Source organism: Monopterus albus, unplaced genomic scaffold, assembly GCF_001952655.1.
Source record: "Monopterus albus unplaced genomic scaffold, M_albus_1.0 scaffold110.1, whole genome shotgun sequence".
Classification (NCBI taxonomy): domain Eukaryota; kingdom Metazoa; phylum Chordata; class Actinopteri; order Synbranchiformes; family Synbranchidae; genus Monopterus; species Monopterus albus.
In genome coordinates, this window is record NW_018127990.1 from 12,243 (window position 1) to 34,609 (window position 22,367).

A 22,367-nucleotide genomic window follows, 5' to 3' on the forward strand; every position below is an offset into this window, starting at 1 on the left:
TATTGTTTTATTGCTTTTACTGAAGTAATTTAAATGCACCACAGTCAGATGTCCCAGTATTCTGTGTCTGTATCAACAATGACGTTCAGTCTAAAAACTCTCATTTGTGTTCAGCTCATCTGAGACCAATATTAGGACCAGCCGAACACCACAGCCTAAAACATCTTTGTGAAACTGGCCCCAAATCTTAAGCAACAGCCGTAAACAGTTCTCAAGTTTCATTTCCCTGCTGATATTGTACTGTTGATGTGCATTTGTGCATGCGTGACACGTGTGTGTGTGTGTGTGAGACTAAATCAGCGAGTCTTTTTTTCAGTCTAGTGAAAAGTCTTGAGCCGTTCAGTAAAAGAGGAAATCACATCGTTTCATTACGGCTCCAAATCTCCACTGGTGGGACAGAAAACCCGACTGGTGAGTAAAGCAGTGTCTCGCAAAGCTAAAGTGTGTTGAACTTCTGATGATGATAGAAAACAGACATTTTTTTGTTTATTATTTGTTCATGTTCTGTCAGTAATATAATAGTAGTCAACAGCAAAACAATATGACTCAGGCTACAGAATTTAATAGTAAAGACAAGAGAAGATGGAGATGGGTCCGTTTCTGCAAGTTGTTTTCATAGAAACTAACTGAATTTAAAGGAAGTTAAAAAAATCCATCTAAAAACAAATATATATTTTTTTATTACTCTGTGATTTAGATTTAGTTGGATTAAAGCCTTTATGGTGTTGGTTTCTATTTTTTCAGTTGGTACCATAACATATTTTTAGATTGTTCATTGGGCGAGAATGAAGTTTTTGTTTCAGATTCCCACTTGAGGCTGATTTTCCTCCTTTTAGGCAAATATTTTCACTTCATTTCTTTGTAAAACAACTTACAGAGACATGACACTCACTGCAGACACATAATCCAACACAGTGAATGTTTATTCACTCTTCTTATCTGTGAGTAAAGAGTTGCATTTATAGCTAATGGATAGATGGATATTTTGGTGGCTTAATACTGTTAAAATGTCACATTTAAATAAAATTATTAATTTTTATTCAAATATATTAAGGTTATAAATACTGGAACCATAGCATAGAAGGGTCAGTTGTTTATTTAAAAAATATATTCCAAGAAAAACCGAAGGCATGATCTCAATATCAAGACAAAGCGTTTAGTTTTTTCTTCTCGCTGTCTTCTGACTTCCAAAATAATCACCTTCTTCTCTTTCTAAGGATCTTTAATTGTTAATTCCAGCATTTTGGACCATGGGAGGTTATTATGGGCTGCTGGTTCTGATGGGCGTTGCCCTGCTTCTGGCAACCGGCCAATGTGATGTGAGCTGTAGAGGAACTGACGGCCAGGCAGGTATAAATGGAGCCCGGGGTAGAGATGGAAGGCGTGGAGAGAAGGGACCAAAAGGAGAGCCAGGTAAAAATGTCCTGAATGTACAAATACAAAGCAGCTTGTTGTTACTTCCTGAAGATCTGTTGTTCAGGCCTTTCCTTTTGGTATGTGAGATATTATGTCCTTTGTCCTTCCATCATGCTGCTCTTAGCATGGTTGGATTACTGAATGGGTCTATCAGGCACAGGCCCAGGAGCCAAGATGACTGAAACAAAAGACAGTATGTCCCAAGTCACATGACCTCCCTCCAGACAAAGATCTGGTGGGACAGGCTACACAATCACATGAGAGGCAAAACCTAAACGCATCATTCACACATATAAGAGAAGGAAATGAATACACATTAGAGACAGAGAGAAAAGACAAATGGAATGAACAAAATGGGGGCTACAACAAATAAGGATCCATAAATGTCTGCTGTTTCCCAATCAGGTTGCATATGACTCCTTCTTGCAAACCCCTACCAAGAATAGAGCAGCCTGCATGTAGCCTGAGAGGCAAAACCCAGGGCAAAGATCAGCTAATCACAGTTCTGCTGCTGTGAGTGCACAGTAGTAATTGAAGTTGACTCAGATGAGCTGTTTATCAGCTCTTCTGAGCCCAGCAGTAACGGGACACTGTAGAGAAGGATTTTTTTTTTCAGTAAATCAAACTGAACTGTAAAAGTGGGGTGGGCAACAATAGGGTTTGAAAGTAAAGGGGCATGTACTTCCCTTCAGTGTAAATTAGACTACGTCCTGGCAGTGAAACTCGGGTATGATATCAGCACTGTAATATCCAACTGTAGCATTTTAATCACTGGTTTGTTTATCTCCAGCTGATATGGCCAACAGTCTGGTGGATGCAAGCAGCCTGCTGATCCTGAGGGGAGAGAAAGGGAATCGGGGCGCGCAAGGCCCCATGGGCCCTAAAGGTTTCCAAGGAGATGTGGGCACAGTGGGACGCCCTGGACAACCTGGTCCTCCTGGCCCCGATGGGCGCTTCGGCAGAGGTAATAAGATGACCTCAGGCCCTAAGCCGAACACTGTACACAATGTTAAACTCATTACTATGCAGTATGAAGATCAAAAAGCAGAGCTGTCGGGTCCAGGTCTCACACAAATAAAATTAGTAAAGAGCAATAGAGGGGTTAGTTTAGTTTAATGAAACTTTAAGCAAGCAGCATTTGTTTGTTGAAAATAAATGGATATGTGCTAATATGTTGAAATCTCTATATCAAAAGATAAAAACAGACACTATGACTTTGGTAAAAACAACAAAATACACAACAAGCTATGAGAAACAAGAGGATGCACCGGGGTGAAAACTGACCATAAGAATTCCACCCACCTCTGCCACAGGAGAGTCATACAAAAAACGAGAGGTGAAGGGGACAAAGAGAATTTATAATGTTGATTGCTAAGTGTCAAGAAGGGTTATTTCAATACAAGCCTCTCATAAGAGCAAGAAAGCTGGCATACTGCAGAACATGGTAAACAATCAACAATGAAATTCATCCTTAAAATATGTTCTCTTGTGTTATACTGTTACTATGTCCACCCCATTTATATCAGTGAGGGGAGGCTACAAGATAGATAGATCGATCGATTGATACTGTATATTGTATTGCATAATAAGTCTGTTGCATCTGTGACCACACCCAGTGGTGATATAAGTGTGTGTGTGTGTGTGCTTACAGGACAGCAGTCCTCTGCACAGCGCCGCTCAGCCTTCTCAGTGATCAGGACTAGCAGTAATTATCCTCCCTACGACAAGGTCTCTCATCTCTGTCTCTAAACGTTCTGTTTACATGTTTTAAAACCTGCAATGCAAAAGAATGTTCCTTCTTTCTCTCTTCCCCGCCACAATAAAAGAAAATATTGTTACTTTTGATAATAGCCACACAAACAGTTTTAGATTTATCTCATTATATTTCAAGATGCTAGAATGAGTCTTTCCAGAACTAGTCCCCATTACTGTGGATAATCCACTGACAGTTTTCATATGAAGTATTTAGAGAATAGTTCATTGTATGTAACAATAACTGGAAAATTACAGGAACATATATCAGCAAATGTTCATTTTTCATCCAGTCTTTTATTCTTTTTTTATTTTTACATTTCCTAAGTTGCGTTATTATTATCTTTTATTGACTGCTCTGTGTGTGTATCAGGTAGTAACCTACCAACAAACTGTGGTCAACGAACCTCAGGACTTTAACATCAACACAGGTGTCTTCACCTGCAGCGTACCTGGTGTTTATTACTTCACCTTCCATTCAGTGGCCAAGGTAACACACCGATCCGCTTTACTGCTACAGTTATGAAAATTAATGCTGACCATTTTGTGAAATGTCACACATGTTGTGCACCATATTGTTATTTAAATGAATGTTTTACCACCTGGGACAACAGTTTCTCGCATATTTACTATGGTCAGTTAAAGGGTAACTACACACCCTCATTCTGCTCTCTCAGCATATTTAATAATGCATCTGAGGAGCAATCGGTAGGGACCTTACTGCTACATAACGTGTGACGTGGCGGGTCAGGAGGCACAGCGACACCGACCACTGCTCACACAGTAGCGTGGACAGAAACAGAGCTAACAGCCATGAGAAGCTGGGGAGTGTCAGTAATGTAGCACCACTGTTTCTCACTGTTGTTACTATTTGTCAAACCTAAACATACTGTTACACTCTGAAGACAGCATACTGACTGTATCTGCATGCCCATACAGTATGTTGTATGTACCACCTCTTCTGAGCAATAAACCTTGTTCACATACAACGTAACATCACAGGAGCTTTTCAGCTCTTATTAGACTTGCTAATGCTAACAAGCTAATATAGTTGGCAAGGAGGAGCCAGAGGATTCAGTAGAAGGAACTTTCAAATCCAAACTGACAGGAATTAGCTAAACCTGACAAGAAAACGCCATTTTTACCTGCACTGAATGTGTCAACAGAATTCTATGTGACTATGTGTACAGCTAAAATAAACTGATTTAGCATGAAGTTACCCTTTAATTTGTCCCTGAAATAAAGCAAAAGTACAGTTTTGGACATAAGGATGAATTATACTACTGTACCTCTTAGACAGCCATAATTCTGCAGTAGTTTCAGTAAAACCCAATCTGCAGAGATTTTAAACTTTGGATTTGTGATCTGTGCTTACCGCTCTGTGATCATACTGCATTACAGTTGTGTTGTGTGTTTGCAGGTCAACATGTGTCTGAGGATAGTCAGTGAAGCTCTGGAAAACAGAAAGCTGGGATTCTGTAATTATAACAACAGGAACCTAGAGCAGGTCAGTTTCACTGCCTTGGTGCAATGTCATGAGGGGGAAATCGCTTAAATTCCTCCATGTCTGAGACTGTCCTCCTAAGAAGAACGACTGAAACAGCCCCTAAAGCAGCTGTAGTAATTATGACTGGAAGCAAAGGAGGTGGCAGTGTTAGAGTGACAAAGTCTTTGTCGGCAGCTTTGTCATGAAGCCTCGATGTGACTGGCTGTGTTGTGTTTCAGGTGCTGTCGGGTGGTGTGGTCCTAGAGCTGACAGCTGGACAGAAGGTCTGGCTTGAGTCCTTTAGGGAGCAGCAGGCAGCGAATCTTGCAGGAGATCAAAACGAAAAACAGATCATCTTCAACGGCTTCTTGCTCTTTTAAATTCCCGAATAAATTCAGTCATACACTCAGTGGGAGCTGACAACCTGAGACTATGAATTCAGCATTTAAAAATCTCTGGGACTACATCTCCCTATGAATTCAGCATTTAAAAATCTCTGATCGCATTTCTCAAGAACAGTTTTTAGAAGCACAGTTTATCAAAGCAGAGTGTCAAAGCATTAGTATTTGTTAAATGCTCTTTGTAGCATTTGTTTGTATGTTTGTGTCAATCCTTCACGCTGACTCATGTAACCCTTCTCTGAATGCTGACTTTGCCTACAAGTGCTGCAAAAAATAAAGTTTGTTATTGAGTGTGTGTATGTTCATGTTGTGTGTGTAAGGTTAAAGGAATAATGCATCTCATCATACAGAGCTTTTGTTGTTGATGTCATCATAGTTCACAGCTGAGTTTCAAGATATAAAAATGTTGTCAGCATGATCGCAAAGGAAATTTGTCGATTTAATTGGCATTGAGACCAGACACAACCCTACGTATGGTTACTCCAGCACAGCATGTTGCTTCACACAAACATGACAAACCTAGTGCTGCAATATTTGCTTTAGTTTACTGAATTCCCATAATGAACACTTTGATATTTTCTAACTGCAAACTGTCATGTTTGAAGTAAAGTAAAAAGAAAAGCCTCATGTTTTGGTAAATTATTTGGGGGCAATTAAAATATATTCAGGGGTAGTAGCCTGTTAATAACACCTTATAAATCATGACATATTTCTCTGCTGTGCATGCTAATAAATCGGCAGCTTTTATCAATAACAAGTATCAATACTGGTATTAATATTGATAATCCTTGGTCCTGGGATTAATTGGTGTTGGCTCTAATCCAAATACTCTGGTACAACCCTAACTCACAGACAGGATTTTGCAGCTCTTTTAAAACTGGCACCTGTTTTATTTTTTGACACAGATACAGAAACGGTGACATCTCTAAACAGACCAAGACATCATCATACATTCATAGTGAAAATCTCAGCATTTAAATACAAAAACACACTTGTTTGACCTCATAGCATGTAACATCTTAGAGAAGGGAAGATGGAAAAGCAGCAGTTTTTATGCACTTCTTCTTTTTGGTAAAATTGGCACATCCTTAGTTGACCTATTCCTTCCATTATTATGTTGTGTGCGTGTGAAGTGTGTTCTTCTCAATTGCTGAAACTGCTTCTTGGATAAGTACATCCCATCATGAGTCAGAAATTGAACTCGGGTTGTCAGAGTTAGAGAGGTAACATTTAATCAACACATCCATACTAGATCTGATTAACCTCTCTCTATTAACAGTCTATGTTCCACAGGCTTTTAAACTTGCAGTAATTAAACCTCTACTCAAAAAGCCTACTCTTGACCCAGGTGTCCTAGCTAATTATAGACCAATATCCAATCGCCCATTTATTTCCAAAATCCTTGAAAAAGCTGTTGCAAAGCAGTTATGTGACCACTTGCACAAGAATGATTTGTTTGAGGATTTTCAGTCAGGATTTAGAGTCCATCATAGTACAGAAACCACATTGGTGAAAGTCACCAATGATCTGCTCCTAGCCTCGGACAAAGGACTTGTCTCCATACTTGTCCTCTTAGATCTCAGTGCTGCTTTTGACACCATTGATCACAGCATCTTACTGCAGAGACTTGAACATGTTATTGGGATTAAAGGAACTGCGCTAAGTTGGTTCAAATCTTATTTATCAGAAAGATTTCAATTTGTTCATGTTAATGACGAATGTTCCACACAAACTGAAGTTAGTCACGGCATTCCACAGGGCTCTGTGTTAGGTCCAATTCTCTTCACTTTATACATGCTCCCTTTAGGCAATATTATCAGGAAGCACAACATAAATTTCCATTGCTATGCAGATGATACTCAGTTATATTTATCTATGAAGCCAAATGAATCAGATCAGCTGGTCAAACTTCAAGCATGACTTAAAGACATAAAGGCCTGGATGACCTGCAACTTCTTACTTCTAAACTCTGACAAAACCGAAGTTATTGTGCTTGGGCCTGAAAACCTTAGAAATCTGCTGTCTAATCATATAGTTACTTTAGATGACATAGCTCTTGCCTCCAGTACTACTGTGAGGAACCTTGGAGTCATCTTTGATCAGAATATGTCCTTTAAATCACACATAAACCAAGTCTCTAGATCTGCCTTCTTTCACCTGCGCAATATTGCAAAAATCAGGAGCATCCTGTCTCAAAGTGATGCTGAAAAACTGGTCCATGCATTTGTTACTTCCAGGCTGGACTACTGTAACTCTTTACTATCAGGATGTCCCAATAATTCCCTAAAAAGCCTCCAGTTAATCCAAAATGCTGCAGCCAGAGTACTGACAGGAACTAGCAAGAGAGATCATATCTCTCCCATATTAGCTTCTCTCCACTGGCTCCCTGTAAAATTCAGAATAGAATTTAAAATCCTTCTCCTAACATACAAAGCCCTTAATGACAAGGCTCCATCGTATCTTAAAGACCTCGTAGAGCCTTATCATCCTAACAGAGCACTTCGCTCTCAGAGTGCAGGTTTACTTGTGGTTCCTAGAGTCCACAGAAGCAGAATGGGAGGCAGAGCCTTTAGCTATCAAGCTCCTCTCCTATGGAACCAACTCCCAGTCTCAGTTCAGGAGGCGGACACCCTCTCTACCTTTAAGATTAGACTTAAGACGTTCCTTTTTGATAAAGCTTATAGTTAGGGCTGGATCAGGTGACCCTGAGCCCTCCCTTAGTTATGCTGCTATAGGCCTAGGCTGCTGGGGGCCCCATGATGCTCTGAGTTTCTTTCCCCTCCCCTCCTACTCTTTGTTTGTTGTGTCTTGTTGCTTTTCTTCTTTTGTCTCTCTTCTATCCACTCACCCCAACCGGACAAGGCAGGAGGCCGCCCACCAAGAGTCAGGGTCTGTCGGAGGTTTCTTCCGTTAAAGGGAGTTTTTCCTCCCCACTGTCAGCAAGTGCTGCTCAGGGGGATTTGTTGGGTTTTCCCTCTGTAATAATAGTGATAATAGTAAGGTCTAGACCTCAGTTTGTAAAGTGTCCTGAGATGACTTTTGTTGTGATTTGGCGCTATACAAATAAAACTTGATTTGATTTGATTTGATTCTGTCTACTGTAGAGGGCAGTTGTGGGGGTAAGGGTGGACTGATATAAACAAATTGCATTTAAAAGATACTGTATTTGCAGCTGTTTTCTGACACAGGAAATGCATTCAAGATATTCATTAGCACCTGAAAGATTTGGCTGGTGATATCAACAGGTCCCACAAAATGACCAGTATCAACAATGTGTATTTTCTGTACGTCTCTACCCTGTCTGTGGCTCTCAGCCCAGAGCCCACTGGTTGTCACTGAAGTCATGCATTTTTAAAGTGATCTCACAAATACAGAGTTAGATTTGTTCATTAATTTCCCGAAACAGCTGGACACTGTAGGTATTAGCAAATGTTACTCAAACAGCAGGTAATGGCGCATTAGCTGGGTACTGTTTTTAGCTGGTTGGTGCTTTAAGTCCATGAGCAAGATGTGTGTGGGACCGAGTTACAATAAACTACAGAGTGTGTGTTTGTACAGTGCAACAGTGCAGCTCACTGGTGTGCTTTTAATAGTTTTTGGACACAAAAGAGCTGTGTGGCACAGAGGAGTAAGATATATCAGACTTTGGATGTACAGACGATACATTCATTGCTGGTTTTAGTCTTTTTATTGGTTTTGTTGACAGTAAGAAAAGTAAAGAATACCCGATATACATGGACAGCCCAAAAAAGGTAAAACTTTATATTATGGCTGTGCCTCAGGAGGTGAAGTGGGTTGTCCTTTAAGTGTTGTTGTGCAAGACAATGACCTGAAATTGCTCCTGTGTGTGAATAGGCAAATAGTATAATGCACTTTGAGTGTACTTGAATTAATAGAAAAGTGCTATATACAGTAGATATAATTTCACTGACCATTTACAACATAAAATGATATGCTTCCATTTTTATGTTAGTAGTTCGGAGAAGACCATTTCTTGTTTCAACATGACAAAGTCTTTGTGCTCTAAGTCACCTCTATGAAGAAAAGGTTTTCCCTGTATTGTGTGGAAGAACCTGACTGGTCTGCACAGAGCACTGCCCTCAGCTACATCCAGTACCTTTTTGATGAACTACAGCGCCGACTGTGAGTCAGGTCTCATCACCCAGAATCAGTTCTAGACCTCATTAATGCTCTTGTGGCTGAGTGGGAGCAGATACCTGCAGCAAGGTTCAACAGAAATCAGAGTGGAGGCTTTAAGCAGCAAGTTAATGAACAAGGTTTCAGAATCACGTTAAACGTTCACATATGGGTGTCCACATATTTTAACCATAGAGAACTTAGATTGGTTATCTTCATTTGTGTCACAGTTTGACGACTTGGTGGTCATAAGTATTTGGCATCTAAATATGCAGCTATGATAAAGAACATGTTGGCAACCTCCTCTTCTGTTTCAGGATTTGCTTCATAATTCTCTCTCTCTTCCTCTGTTCTTCCAACCACTCAGTATGTTCCTAAAATTGCAGAACTACATACATTAGGCTCAGAAATTAATTTCCGGTGTAAAAGCTGCTGAATCTTTGGTTTTGTGTCCGCTTTCTCCCCCAACTGCTGCAATACTCGGAACGTAACTTCACTTTGCTTTGAACGCATTGCGGTGGGTTTTATTTGTTTGTCTGTTCTCTTGGGTGAGTTTTATACATTTTTTACATTTATTTTTTGCATCTGAGTTTATGAGTTTATCAAATGTTTTAGTCAAACAGAATCTGCTTTTGTTAACAAGGTCGTTTGTTTCTTTATTGTTGTGATTGCATGTTTTGGTATCAAAAGAGGACATTGATATTTGAGTTGTATGATCTGTCCTCAGATTTAGTTTGTTTTACTGAGGAACACCGGGAGCTATTTTCTGATTCAGCTGATCAGAGGCGCTGTTGTAGATTTGAACCAGAAGCTTCTCCCCTGCTTCTTTCTTCTTCTGCAAGTCCTCCATGCTTTCTCTCTCTTCATCTCTTTTCCTCTTCTTCCTGTCAGGTTCTCCATCATGCTCCATCATTGTTTTCTGGTTGGTGCCCTGCTATCATTGGCTGTATCCCTGCTGGTTGCCATGGAGACCTGCCCAGGAACAGGGATGCCTGGATTACCAGGTATGCACATTCATGCATGTACAAGGTACAACGTGTATCTTGTTCGTTTGGCTTGTGTTTATCTACCTGCCTGTCCTCAGGTATTCCTGGGCTGCCTGGCAGAGACGGCCGTGATGGAGAGAGGGGGCAGAAAGGAGAACCAGGTATCCAACACACTCTTAAGGCTAATTTACTGTATGCTTCTCTCTACATGTAGGTGTCTGTGTGTACCTACACAGCAAAGGAGTTTATGGGTAGGTTTAGGTCCTAAATCTCAGCTACAAAGATGTTTTCAGACTGTTTTGCCATCATTTTACCTCTTCATTGTGTGAAACCTCATTGAGATAATGAAGGAAATTGTATTAAATTTGCATCACAAACATGATCCAACAATGTTGACACCAACCTTATCACATTTTGTGCCATTTATTTATGGTTAAGTAAGGTGACCTTTAGTTTTCATCCTTTAATGGAAATTTTAACAGACTGCACTTTAATTAATCTTTGCATGAAAATCACAAAAAGAATGTCCTTTAATGTAGATGTTAGATGAAAGAAACCATTTCAGAGAGTTCATACAAATATAGTTCATGCTGGAAAGTGGGCTAATAAAGGTAATTTGAGCATTCAGCCGGATATTTGTTCAACTTATTTCAAGTCACAAGATGTGGACCTCAAATTATAATGTCTGAAATGCTTTTAAAAGTATTTTGTTTCCCTTTCCTTCAACATTTCTCTCTGTGTGTGGATTAAGCTAAAAAATATATGTATAGTATTAATTACTGAGGTTTGGACAGGGCTAGGTTAGCTGTTTTCCCCAGTGTCAAGTCTTTATGCTAAGCTAGGCTAATGTGTCCTGACTCCATCGTGCCTTAATTACCACACGTGTCAAGTCTTTATGCTAAGCTAGGCTAATGTGTCCTGACTCCATCGTGCCTTAATTACCACACAGACATGAGATTAATGTTGATCGTCTCATTTCACCCTTGAGGAAAAAGGAAAACAATTCTTTTAAATTGTCCAACAGCAGGTCAGATGGTTAATGCTTTTGTTACTGATGCATGCAGGAGAAAAATGGTATGGCAGTGTCGGCCCTCAGAAAGGACCAAAGGGGGAAATGGGCCCATTGGGGTTCCCTGGTAAACGTGGTCAGGGTGGGGAACCAGGAAAACCAGGGGCCCCAGGGACAGATGGACCTCCAGGTGAAGAAGGAGATCCGGAAATAGAGGGGTATGTATCCAGACAAACCACTGAGCAAGGCACAGGCATTCTGATATCAGCAGAGACATACATAGATCATGGATCATTAATCTGCTCATTGACTAGCAACACATCACATGCTGCAGACACAGTGGCCTCAAGCAGGATAAGGAGGATAATAAGGATAATCACCATTATTGGCCAAGTATGTTACAAACAAGGAATTTGTTTCCGGTACAGAACCGGTGGCAGCCATCTGCGGCGCCAATTCAACCGATGGCTCTAACCATTGGCATAATCTAACCACCAAGCAGTCAAAACAAACAAACTCGCAGGAATCTAGCATTGATGAGCTGATCATTCACTGCCACGGGGGCTTCACAAACCGGTTGCTTGTAGGTTAGACCTGGCCAGGTAAAACAGCGAGTGCCTGTACAGGAACATTCCTGTACATGCAGCAACCTCAGACCCTGTATTTTTATTCACATCCTCTGGTCACAGTGCAGCAGGAGGAGGGAAAATATATCCACAAAACCGTGTGCAGTTGAAAAATTCCACTTTTACAATGGCACCAGTGGATGTCAGGCAAGCTCACATGAACACACAACTGCCTGGAGATTATGACCATTCAAGGAAATCCTTAAACTATCACATAATACTTTATTTTATTAGAAAACAGTCTCATGAGTGAGAGCTTTCAAGACATGTATAAACCAAGTAGCTTCTGCATAGAAATACTAGAACATGCGTACACCTCATTTTTTAAGCTTTAGGTCACATCTCAGATGATAATTCACCATTCTAACATTGTAGATAAGTTAGAAAACAGGGAAAAGCATGACATGGGCTCTTTAAACTAAGTTCAGAGCCCACAGTTCATAGTGTTGTGAATACTGCTGTCTTTGCTGCTGCAGGGCTGTTGGAGTTGAGGAAAAAGCAGCCTTCAGTGTGGCCAGAGGAACCAATGAATACCCAGATAAAAGCAGCACCATTCGGTTCACCACTGTCATCACCAACATCAACGATGACTACAACACTGAGACAGGACACTTCAGGTGAGAAAACCACCTGTTTTCTTGAATTAGATTAGGGTGATCACTAAACAAAAGTGTACAGTCATGCTAAGAGCTCTGTGAGGCTGTTTAGGTGCTTAGAGCTAAATACTAATATCAGTATGCTAACATGTTCATGGTGACAATGTTAATAGCAGGTATTATATTTACTTTAATGCGTTAGCATGCTAGCATGTTCTCCCTTTCTTCCCCAACCTTGCATATCTGGATTTGTGTACCAAATGTGAGGAGTATTTTTGAAATGGGTGGTGGAGATGAGTGATTCCTTTTTGCTGCCAAGATGAAAAGTGGATAGAGGTGTTGTGTAGTCCAAAACAGGTTGCAAAACAGATTGTGCCAGATTGGGGTGTCCCTATATGGTGTTTGCAATGATTTAACTTTTTCACTGTTATTAAGGTGGAGTAGTATTGTCCACCTCCACCAAACATTGGTGGGATAGGTGCTGGATATACAAGTCTATAAAACTGGAATACACTGGAATCATAGCTCATTTAGATTTTACTAACAACATCATCCAACTACACACCATCCTCAGCCAAACACCATCTCCAGCATTATCACAATTTATCCTTGGGGGAACAAGAATTTCTAGAATATCAAATTTTGTTGCACTCCATCTAAAGGCACAGTTGCATTATCACAGAAAAACAGTATAGGAGTAAAAGAAAGAATAAGAACGGTTCATCACAGCAGACTTCACTTTTTTACATATCAAATATCACCTAGACATTCAAAAAAACGAATTAACCTACTTGTGTTGTCAAATTTCCCAAATTGCACAATAACAATTTGCCCACATGTCCACACCAGACCAAGAGAAACTATTTCTATTCTATTTTCTATTCTATTTAATATCAGCTTTTTATTTATTTAATATCACTGAGCACAGCAATCTACTGTTAGCAACATTAGCATTGTAGCTAAGGTGGCTGAGATTGCAATGTCCACAGGAGTTTGGAAGGGATAAATACCGTGTCAACCAATGCAAAGCATGCAGCCAAAGACCCCTCTTTTACTGCTGTAGTGTGAATACACCTCAATAGTTATTGAGATATTTCAACAACAAATGTCAGCTTTATGGTACTATGGCCATGATTATGGATCCACCCACTTATTGTAGACATACTTCAGCCAGGATCAAATGATGGACAGATGCCATTAGCTGGCAAAACATTTTCCTGATTAGTTTGCAATCAAGCATGTTCAGCAAAATCAAAACATTTCTTTTCATACTAATTTGAGGTGTTTTTAAGAATTAGTCCACATTTAGTGAAAGAATCGTGTGTTGTAGGTGTCGGATCCCAGGGACATACTACTTTGTGTACCACGCATCTGTAGATGACCGATTCTGTGTGCAACTGAAGTTGGACCAGACGTTACTGACATCATTCTGTGATCATCGCCGCAACCAGAGACAGGTACAAGTGTGAAGCAATACTACAGATTCATGTTAAATTATTGTGCCACTATATAACACTGAAGGATCTATGAAAGCAAATGAGTCTCAACAAAAATACACTCATGGTTCAGCATGTCCATGAAAGTCGTGATTTGACCAGGTATCAAATTTTGCTCTATAAAGTATTGGGAATGCTTGCAATGAGTTACTGCCCTTTCCTTCACTGGCGTTAATCTCTGGTGGTTAAAGGTGCATTAACTAAGATTTTTCACACTGTCTGATAAACCCAGACAACAGGGACAGGATGTGGTGCCCCTCAGCTACACTCCCCCCTCCATAACACTCTGCTGCCTACAGCCCTTCTGTTGTTATTCCAACTTCTTTACTGTATGTTGTCAATTTAAAGTCTGTAAATTAGTCCCACCTAGCCAAAGTTTTTCAAACCGCAATAGTAATTTTAAACAGCTGCCATTAAGGAGCTCTCAGCAGCTAAAAATGTGCCTGCCAGAGTGAAGCGGTGGCATCTTTTGCAAAGAGAGAATGGGACAAAGAAAAAGCAAAAACCAGGGTTAACATCAGTTTGGCTTTTTGACACGGAGAGGGTTGAAAGCAGCCAAAGGACTTAGACTGGATTCAGATGTGGCGTTCTTCCTTCTGGGTGTGTTAGCATCTAAAGCTAATCTGTTTGTTTTGGTAACATTAGTGACCTAGCATGGTCATGATTTTACCTTTGTGTTGAATTAATATGATTTCAATTTGGGAATAATTCAAGAGTTGAGTAACATTAGTGCTTTACATTAGCAGTAACCAGAGCATTCTACTGGACTGACATGCTTACTTGTTAGTCAGCTAATGCTAGCTGACTGTGTTCTGTACAATTTGTCAGTACCAGGCATCTGTAATTTATACAGTCACTAGAAAACAGGATGTGATCAGAGGGGCAAAGAGTGGTTAGGAGCAGATTATGGAGTCAGTTTGTTTTGAGTCACACTAGACCCTCTAGCATTAAATTTCGACTGTACTGATTTCAGGTGACTTCAGGTGGCCTGGCAGTCTACATGTCGAAAGATCAGGAGATTTGGATAGAGACTAAAGACTACAGAGGGATGAGAGGAAGCCCGAATGGTTACAGCATCTTCTCCGGCTTCCTGCTGCGCCCTCACTGACCCACCAGACGGGAAACATCTGTTACTAATTAATTTTATAGCAACACTCCAAGGCTGAAACTAAGGACAACATTAAATCCCTTCCCTCACAATGACCCTTTCACCTTTTTAAAATGCACATACTGTACTACTTGCTTTTCATTTTTATTTTCCAGTAACCCTTTATAATAGAACCTGCAATTTACAGTGTAATTTCTTTGTATGAATCAGATCGACAATAAAAATGTTCCTACTGGTACTTAGCTGTATGTACAAAGGAAGAAAACATCTTGTGTGCTTGTGGTATAGTATTATTTACTCACTTTTAAGAAAGGGGTTTGTCTCCACTACTGATTGGTTTGGTATCTACTGTATCACCCTTAAAACAGGTTTATCACTAAATGGACATGATTTTCTGCTTTCTCATTTCCAATGAATCTGTGGAATTATATTTGAATGCATCACATATCAGATCCAACTCCATGTTAATTTACCTTGTCTGTCTGTCAGTTCAACACATAACATGAGCCACAAATAAATAAATAATAAAAATGATCAGAATGCTTCTAATTTGAATGTGGTTACTCATTTTTTCTCATATTTTTTATATCAAGCTAATCATAATGTAAAAGGCTACACTAAGGAATATCTTATTTAACTGCAATTTTAATAAAGCGTGCATCATCATGCCACGTTTAAAGATAACTGAGGCTAATTGTTTTACAGGAACAAAGGTAAAACAGGTGTAACATAATAGGAAGTAGTCTTTGAATTGTTTAAAAAAAAAGTTAAGTTCACTTGCAGGTACTAGTCAACAGTCAAAGCTACAAACCTATGTGCATGAGAATTTCAAGATAATTACAATTCTCAATGTGCATTAAGTTAATTATTGAATGTAAATGTATCAACTTACTACAGCATGAAAGACCAAAATTAGTACTGAAAAACTCATGAAACTCCTAATGATATTTAAATTTATTCTCTGGTAGCATTACAAACAACACAATAGATGCCTGAAAATAGGTGATTGCATTCATTCACATTGGAAATGAATTGTCATCATGGGTATACATTTGTAGGTGAAGAAGGAAAAAGGTTCACATCTCGGACTAAAACGTGCAGGAACAGATGACAAAAGCAGAAGCAGAATGGATGAAATAAAAAGAGGATCAGAAAATGACAAACTGGCTTGTTTCACAGGATGTAATTACACATGTTCTGTGTGTTTTTAAATGCACTTGAGAAAATTAAATATTTTGTGGAACAGATACTGCCATCCAGAGTGAGGTCAGGAGCTTCGTAGCACAATGCCAGGAAAACAGCTTGTGTTTGTGGCAGCAACAAAGAGGAAGTTCAGAGAAAAACAGAACAAAATGTTAATCTGGAGGAAAAGATTTGCAATCATACATTCACTGATGCTTCATCATCAGTTCTTTGTTTTCCTGACCCTTTGTTCAGCTCTTTAACTTCATTTGCAAATACATGTAATAAAATAGTTGCAGATACAAAAGAGAAAAGTAAAAACTAGTTACTGTATTTAATAATCATTTGTGCAGCAGAACATTGCATTTTCTTATTTTTCCTCTCTTTTACCCATGACTCAGATTTATTTTGTGCTTTACTTTATATAAAGTAGTTAAAATCAGCTTTAGAGTAACATGCTCCTTACACTCTGATGCATCAGTATTAGATATCTATTAATGTCATAAGAATATAAAACTCACCACCTTTACTTTTAATATTTTACGTACATTTACTGAAAAAAAATCTGCTGATGATACTTCTGTTTCTTTTGAGTACAGTTGTGGATGAAATTGTAATTGTAATCTTACTTGTAATTGAGTATTTTATATCAATGTATTGGTACATTTAACTGAGTAAAACACCCGAATACTCACAGGTATTCAAATCCTTTACTTGCCGTAAGTAAGAGTAGCAATAATGCAGTATAGTGCAGAAATACTAATGAAAACATATTACAAGTAAAACTCATAGCTTCAAAGTGACACTTAAATATTATTAGCACAGCATCAAAAGTGATTCATAATACAGAAAATGACTCCTGTGAGTGTTACTATTATAAGCTATTTTATATAATTTGTTGGTTATTAATGCATCAATGTGTAAGCAGCATTTTGCACTATTTTATACACAATATTTGTAGTTTAATCTACAACAAATAGTACATGGTAAGTTCCACGTATTTTTGTGCTAAATCAGTAAAACAGTAAATCTGTCAAATAAATGTAGTTGAGTGAAAAGTACAATGTTTGCCACTGAAACGTTGTGGACTTGTACTTCAAATTTGTAATTTAGCACAGTACTATATTTTGGTTATTACAGACTTTTTCTTTACATTTCATCACTTTGCTCAGCAGACAGTTTTTTGTGTTCCCAGCTTCAGTTTTGTATCCTGAAACACTTAGCACCAGTCAAGCAGTGATCTTATTCTCTTAACAGTTTCACTTCCTGTTTTGTTTTCATTGAGCTACCTCTGTTGCTGCGAACCAGGACAGCTCTTCAGCAGCTTTTCACTGCATCACAAGGCAAAAAGACAAAAGACCTGCAAATGGTGAGACATTTCTATCCTGCAAAACCCAACGCGCTAAAACAAATTAAAAAATTTCAATATAGACAGAAAGAGAAAAAGAGAAAATCACTTATTATGACAGATGCCTTGTTGATAAATTGATAAATAAGTTGGTTTCATTTCTTGCTAATTGTTGCTTGATGTCAAATATAAGTTCCTGTCACTGTGTTAGCCTGGAAACATAACATTTAGTTTGCTTTCTTGGGCAGAAATGTTAGAGCTGCTCTGGCATCCAGTGTCTTAATTTTGAGCTTTAGCATTTCTTGAAATTGTTTTAAATGTGAATTTATATTATCTTAATTATAGATATTGTATATATAATTTGTGGATAATGGCATAAACAATGGAAACATTACCTAAAGTACATTCCTGTATAAAGTTTAGTGTTTTGCTGTTGTGATAACCCACTGTCCACAATGTCAGCTCTTCAGGAGTGTGTTCTTTCTATCTGCTGTTAATGTGTGTGACTGTCAATATGTTTATTTGGCCACAAGAAAAAACATTACATTTTAATATTAAGATTTGGTTAGGTGTTAGGGTTTAGGGTAGGTCTCCAGGGAACTGATGAAAGTCAATGTATTGTTCTCCTAAGTGACAAAACATTTTCAATTTGTACATAAAAAACCTGAATGGAAATGCTAAAAAACAATTTCACAAAACGTGTTTACACTTAAATTGGATGTATCAAAAAAACTAAAGTGTGACAAAATGCAGTGAAGACAGATTTAAATGGTGATATGCATGAAGCACAATTCCACATTGTTTTCATATGCTTGAGGCTTTATTGGCACACTTGCATCTCCCTTTTTGTGCTTTTCTGCTGCAGTGGTTTAACACCAGAATTAACACCACCAACTGTTTATGTTGATGTGGTCAGCAGCTAATATTCACATGACATAAGCAGTCATAAGTAGTGGTTGGACATAAGCTTTTCTTTTGCTAATTTTCTTTAAATCTGTTTCAGTTCTGGGCTAAATTTGGATATAAACTTGTCTTGTGTTTGTGTTCAGGTCCCCCAGTGGCTGAGCTGCAGTACTGCAGCACTGTTGCTCCTGCTTCACATCACTACCGCTGTCACCCAGTCTTGCAGTGGCGTTACCCCAGGGATTCCTGGGATACCAGGCACTCATGGGCCCGACGGTAGAGATGGCCCCAAAGGAGAGAAGGGAGACCCTGGTGAGCTCACTCTGGACATGAAGACATCAGATACATTTTACATGCTCTGTTCACATGTTGCCATCATTTCTTATTGAGAAAATGTAAATCAAATCTGTAATGTGTCAGTGTGACTAAGCAGCTGCTGATTAAACCTGATATGTTAGGTCTTTTAAATTTGTTTTCTCAGGTTAACTTCACTTAGCTGATGCATTTTCACAACTCATCAGCTGACTGAACAAACCATTGAAGTTTAGTTCATTTAACACATTTTTAAGGAGGGGGTTCTTTCAATTAATTTTTAAGTTGGAGTTAAATTGAAATTTCATTGGTTGGGAGACCAGTGGTAAGTGTACTGCTGCAATAACTTCTGTGTTCTATGACCATGTATTCCATGAGTGTGCATATATTGAATTTCTGCATATCACTGTTTGTATCGTGCACTGGCCCATTGTGCTGCAGTTTAAGAAAATACATGCATTAGTTTGTGTTTTGGATATTTGCAGCATCTTGTGCTGTCAGACTGATTAAATTACTTCCTTTATTTGATTGTTTTGTCTTTGTGTGTTTTTTTTTTGTTGTTCTTTAGCTTAATGCCAAAATAAAATCTAATTTAAAATAGTTAATTTATTTATTGGCCTTCAGTTTACATTAAAAATAATCCATTTAGCTTTCTAGTTAGTTCACACTAACAGCCTTCTGACAAGCGTCTTATGCTTTTTTGTTTGAGCAGGTGAGTCAGGTTTGTCTGGCAGGGGACAAAAGGGGTTGCCAGGTCTGCAGGGCCCCCCGGGACGGCCCGGACTGAAAGGAGACCTGGGTGAACCAGGGCCTCCTGGAGCTACTGGCCGGCAGGGGCAGAAGGGAAGAGCCTTCATCCCTTTCAGCCAGCAAAGATCTTTCTTCTCCTACGTACGGACAATATCATACCCACCACAGATTGACACTGACATCAACTTCGACAGGTCAGTACAGCAGCCTAACTGGATGTTGTCACACCATTCAGTGGTCCTTTATCACTTGTTATCAAGACCATGCTTGTGGCTTAGTAGGACCCTACTCCACCTTCTAGTAGGCACAGGTAAGTTTTGATGTGATGATGAAATGTCAAACAATCATAAAAATAATTACACTTTGACCTGAACATTAATCCTTGAACCAAATTTGTTGAGCTGTTTGATTCACAACCACAAATGTGAATTTCTTGATGGCGCTGTGGATAGCCAGTGTCAAAATGATTTATCTTCAGGGCAATGTGGACGCCTAAATGTCATGAAATATCGTATAATGAATATTTCAGTTTGGACCAAAATGGTGGCCAACTTTTTCAAGAAAGTTTTAATGCTAGAGTTAAAAGACAACAACTGTAAATCTGAAAAGTGTGTGTAAATCTCCCACAGAGAGATTTTGCCAGACCGGTTTCAAGGAGGGTCGCTGACAAATGGAACATTCACATGTGCCACCAAAGGCGTCTATTTCTTCAGTTACCACATATCAGCAAAGAACAGAGTGAGTCTTTGTATTTTTTTAGAACAGTAGTCCCGTTAAGATTGTGATCCCTTTTTCAAGAGTGACCAGTCTGCAAGAAAAACATTGTTTAAATATGGACAGAGCAAGAACATTTCATGCACATGTTATTACAGTTTTCCATTAAGAAAAGTAATTACAAGTTGCAAATAATATGTATAGTTTTTTTTACATCTTCAAGTGAAATGAAAGATTTCAGGTTCACAGTATTCTGCAGTTCATTCCATTTAGAGAGCGCATATGATCTGAAACCAGCTTTCCTAAACTCAGCTTGAACATGAGGTTTAGCTAAAGCTAAACTAACCTGTGACCTGACACTGTATGTACTATGAAAAATTTCCTTGGTACTGTACTCTCTAATCTGAAGTTTTATTGTAGTTATTTCTGCTCCTGAGTGTATTTTTATGATCATCTAGGTGTGTCTGAAGCTGATGAGGCGCGGTGAAGCCCACATGACGCTGTGTGACACATCTGACGGTTTCCTGGTCACCTCCGGTTCGGCGGTCCTCAAGCTGGAGGCGGGAGACATGGTCTCACTGCAAGCAACCAAGTACAACAACATTGTGGCAGGCCAGAGCAGCACCAGCCACACCTTCACCGGCTTCCTGATCTTTTCCACTGCTTAAAGCTCCAGCCCCAATCATACTCAAAGTCACAGACCTTTTGAAGCATTTATAGCAATGAAATAAAATGTGCTTCCTGAAATAGTACAAAAACAAGCAGAATTAATAAAGGTTGCCTGAGTCGTATCGTGTTGCATGTTTTAGCTCATTACTGTAATAACAAATCATGTGTACTTTAAATTACTATTTTCCAAAAACATACTGTAACATTTTATATCAAATTCCAAATTTTCCAACAGTCAATATTTGGGGATTGCAATAAATCCTTCACAGTGAACAATTCACCAGCTTTATTTGATTGTTTTAAGCACATTGAAATGAATACTCCGTTACACACACACAATTTTAACCACTACATAACATTTTATTTGATTATTGAGTTGTGTAACAGTAATAAAACTACATTGTTTAGAATGGCATGGAAATGAATGATTAGATTAATGATTAGGAATAAAATATTTAAAGATGTGATGTGAAACATTTCCTCCAGCGGCTCACTGTTTAAAAACACTGAGGTATCAGGTGTGTGGAGTTGAAATGAATCTCTGACTGATACCAGACCAGGAGCTTGTTAATTATCCATCACAGGGTACCTGTATAAGGTTGTTTGACATTTAACCTTACAACTGTGTAGATGGTAAACAGACAGTATTACAGGAAGCATATGGATGGATTTATGTATTGCATTTCCCCCCCCTTCCACCATTATTCTCATCCCCACAAGCAAACTAATTGGGTGGGCAGACCTTCTAACCTCATCATAAAAATCTGATATGCTTTCAGATTTGTTATATGTGACCATTCCATTCAAGTTGTTGGAAAACACCTGACACTGGTGTTTTTGTGCAGGAGGGAATAAAATCAAATCTATGAAACACAAAACAATACCCAGATAATGCTTAGGAAGCAAAAAAAACAAAAAAACATCTTGTTTTAATTGAAAGTTCCATGAGTTACACTCCCTTATTTAATTAGCAATCCTACAATCCTAACCCCCAAAATTGTATAATATGACTCAAAAAGATTCCAATAAGGTTTATAATATCCCCAAATCCCAAAAAGATGTGAACTGCATTTGGGAGTGTTTGGGAATTTTCTGGCACAGTTGGCCATTAAGACAAAGTCGGGTTGTGTCTTAAAACAAACAGGAATGTGTTCATTACATGTATGTCTGTTATCTGCTGTAAACTCTCATTAAAACACAACCTCTGTCTGATAGCTAAACTTCAGCCCAGTTTGTCGGTGGCTGACAAGGCGTTGAACACACCGTTTTTTGCGTAGAAGGTGTTCTTCACCACCGACGACCTGGCACAAGATGGAGTTCTGTAAACCGTTGTGTAGTCACCTGTGGATCCAGGCAGGTACCATAAATCTTCCAGTACAAATAGGATACAGGCTGCATACTAAACACAGACAAACATGAGGCCTTTCTGAATTTGCGTTCTTGACTGGACTCATGGAATAGTGAATTAGACAGCGT

General features: G+C 38.9%; 3 protein-coding genes across 7 annotated transcripts; all 3 read left to right on the plus strand.

Moving 5' to 3' along the window:
* The first annotated feature begins 292 nt into the window (after nucleotides 1–292).
* On the plus strand, nucleotides 293–5,350 carry c1qa (complement component 1, q subcomponent, A chain). 4 transcript variants are annotated; one of them, XR_002275753.1, is made up of 8 exons: nucleotides 293–411; nucleotides 1,240–1,413; nucleotides 2,207–2,380; nucleotides 3,068–3,144; nucleotides 3,542–3,658; nucleotides 4,589–4,675; nucleotides 4,894–5,105; nucleotides 5,147–5,350. XR_002275753.1 is itself a non-coding variant. In XM_020611220.1 (8 exons), the coding sequence occupies exons 2-7, from the start codon at nucleotides 1,251–1,253 to the stop codon at nucleotides 5,032–5,034; spliced, it is 759 nt and encodes a 252-aa protein (XP_020466876.1). In that variant the 5' UTR covers nucleotides 293–411; nucleotides 1,240–1,250; the 3' UTR covers nucleotides 5,035–5,082; nucleotides 5,114–5,350. The 4 variants fall into 4 exon arrangements, 3 of the variants coding, with proteins under 3 accessions (XP_020466876.1, XP_020466877.1, XP_020466878.1); XM_020611220.1 differs by having other exon boundaries at nucleotides 4,894–5,082; nucleotides 5,114–5,350; XM_020611221.1 differs by having other exon boundaries at nucleotides 4,894–5,078; nucleotides 5,110–5,350.
* A 4,210-nt stretch (nucleotides 5,351–9,560) lies between these two features.
* On the plus strand, nucleotides 9,561–15,547 carry c1qc (complement component 1, q subcomponent, C chain). 2 transcript variants are annotated; one of them, XM_020611101.1, is made up of 7 exons: nucleotides 9,561–9,709; nucleotides 10,084–10,196; nucleotides 10,277–10,339; nucleotides 11,243–11,405; nucleotides 12,290–12,430; nucleotides 13,740–13,866; nucleotides 14,879–15,547. In XM_020611101.1, the coding sequence occupies exons 2-7, from the start codon at nucleotides 10,094–10,096 to the stop codon at nucleotides 15,011–15,013; spliced, it is 732 nt and encodes a 243-aa protein (XP_020466757.1). In that variant the 5' UTR covers nucleotides 9,561–9,709; nucleotides 10,084–10,093; the 3' UTR covers nucleotides 15,014–15,547. The 2 variants fall into 2 exon arrangements, with proteins under 2 accessions (XP_020466757.1, XP_020466756.1); XM_020611100.1 differs by having other exon boundaries at nucleotides 9,565–9,740.
* Nucleotides 15,548–17,448: 1,901 nt separating this feature from the next.
* On the plus strand, nucleotides 17,449–21,169 carry c1qb (complement component 1, q subcomponent, B chain). The gene is made up of 5 exons (XM_020611182.1): nucleotides 17,449–17,564; nucleotides 18,593–18,758; nucleotides 19,471–19,702; nucleotides 20,138–20,246; nucleotides 20,681–21,169. The coding sequence occupies exons 1-5, from the start codon at nucleotides 17,562–17,564 to the stop codon at nucleotides 20,888–20,890; spliced, it is 720 nt and encodes a 239-aa protein (XP_020466838.1). The 5' UTR covers nucleotides 17,449–17,561; the 3' UTR covers nucleotides 20,891–21,169.
* The last annotated feature ends 1,198 nt before the right edge of the window (nucleotides 21,170–22,367 follow it).

Bases quoted from the DNA above. Each gene is read 5' to 3' on its own strand.
- c1qa (XM_020611220.1), top strand. From the start codon at position 1,251: ATGGGAGGTTATTATGGGCTGCTGGTTCTGATGGGCGTTGCCCTGCTT. The intron at 3,145-3,541 runs GTCTCTCATCTC...TGTGTGTATCAG, and splicing joins ATTATCCTCCCTACGACAAG to GTAGTAACCTACCAACAAAC. The intron at 4,676-4,893 runs GTCAGTTTCACT...GTTGTGTTTCAG, and splicing joins ACAACAGGAACCTAGAGCAG to GTGCTGTCGGGTGGTGTGGT.
- c1qc (XM_020611101.1), top strand. From the start codon at position 10,094: ATGCTCCATCATTGTTTTCTGGTTGGTGCCCTGCTATCATTGGCTGTA. The intron at 10,197-10,276 runs GTATGCACATTC...GCCTGTCCTCAG, and splicing joins AGGGATGCCTGGATTACCAG to GTATTCCTGGGCTGCCTGGC. The intron at 10,340-11,242 runs GTATCCAACACA...TGATGCATGCAG, and splicing joins GGGGCAGAAAGGAGAACCAG to GAGAAAAATGGTATGGCAGT.
- c1qb (XM_020611182.1), top strand. The intron at 18,759-19,470 runs GTGAGCTCACTC...TTGTTTGAGCAG, and splicing joins AGGAGAGAAGGGAGACCCTG to GTGAGTCAGGTTTGTCTGGC. The intron at 20,247-20,680 runs GTGAGTCTTTGT...ATGATCATCTAG, and splicing joins ACATATCAGCAAAGAACAGA to GTGTGTCTGAAGCTGATGAG.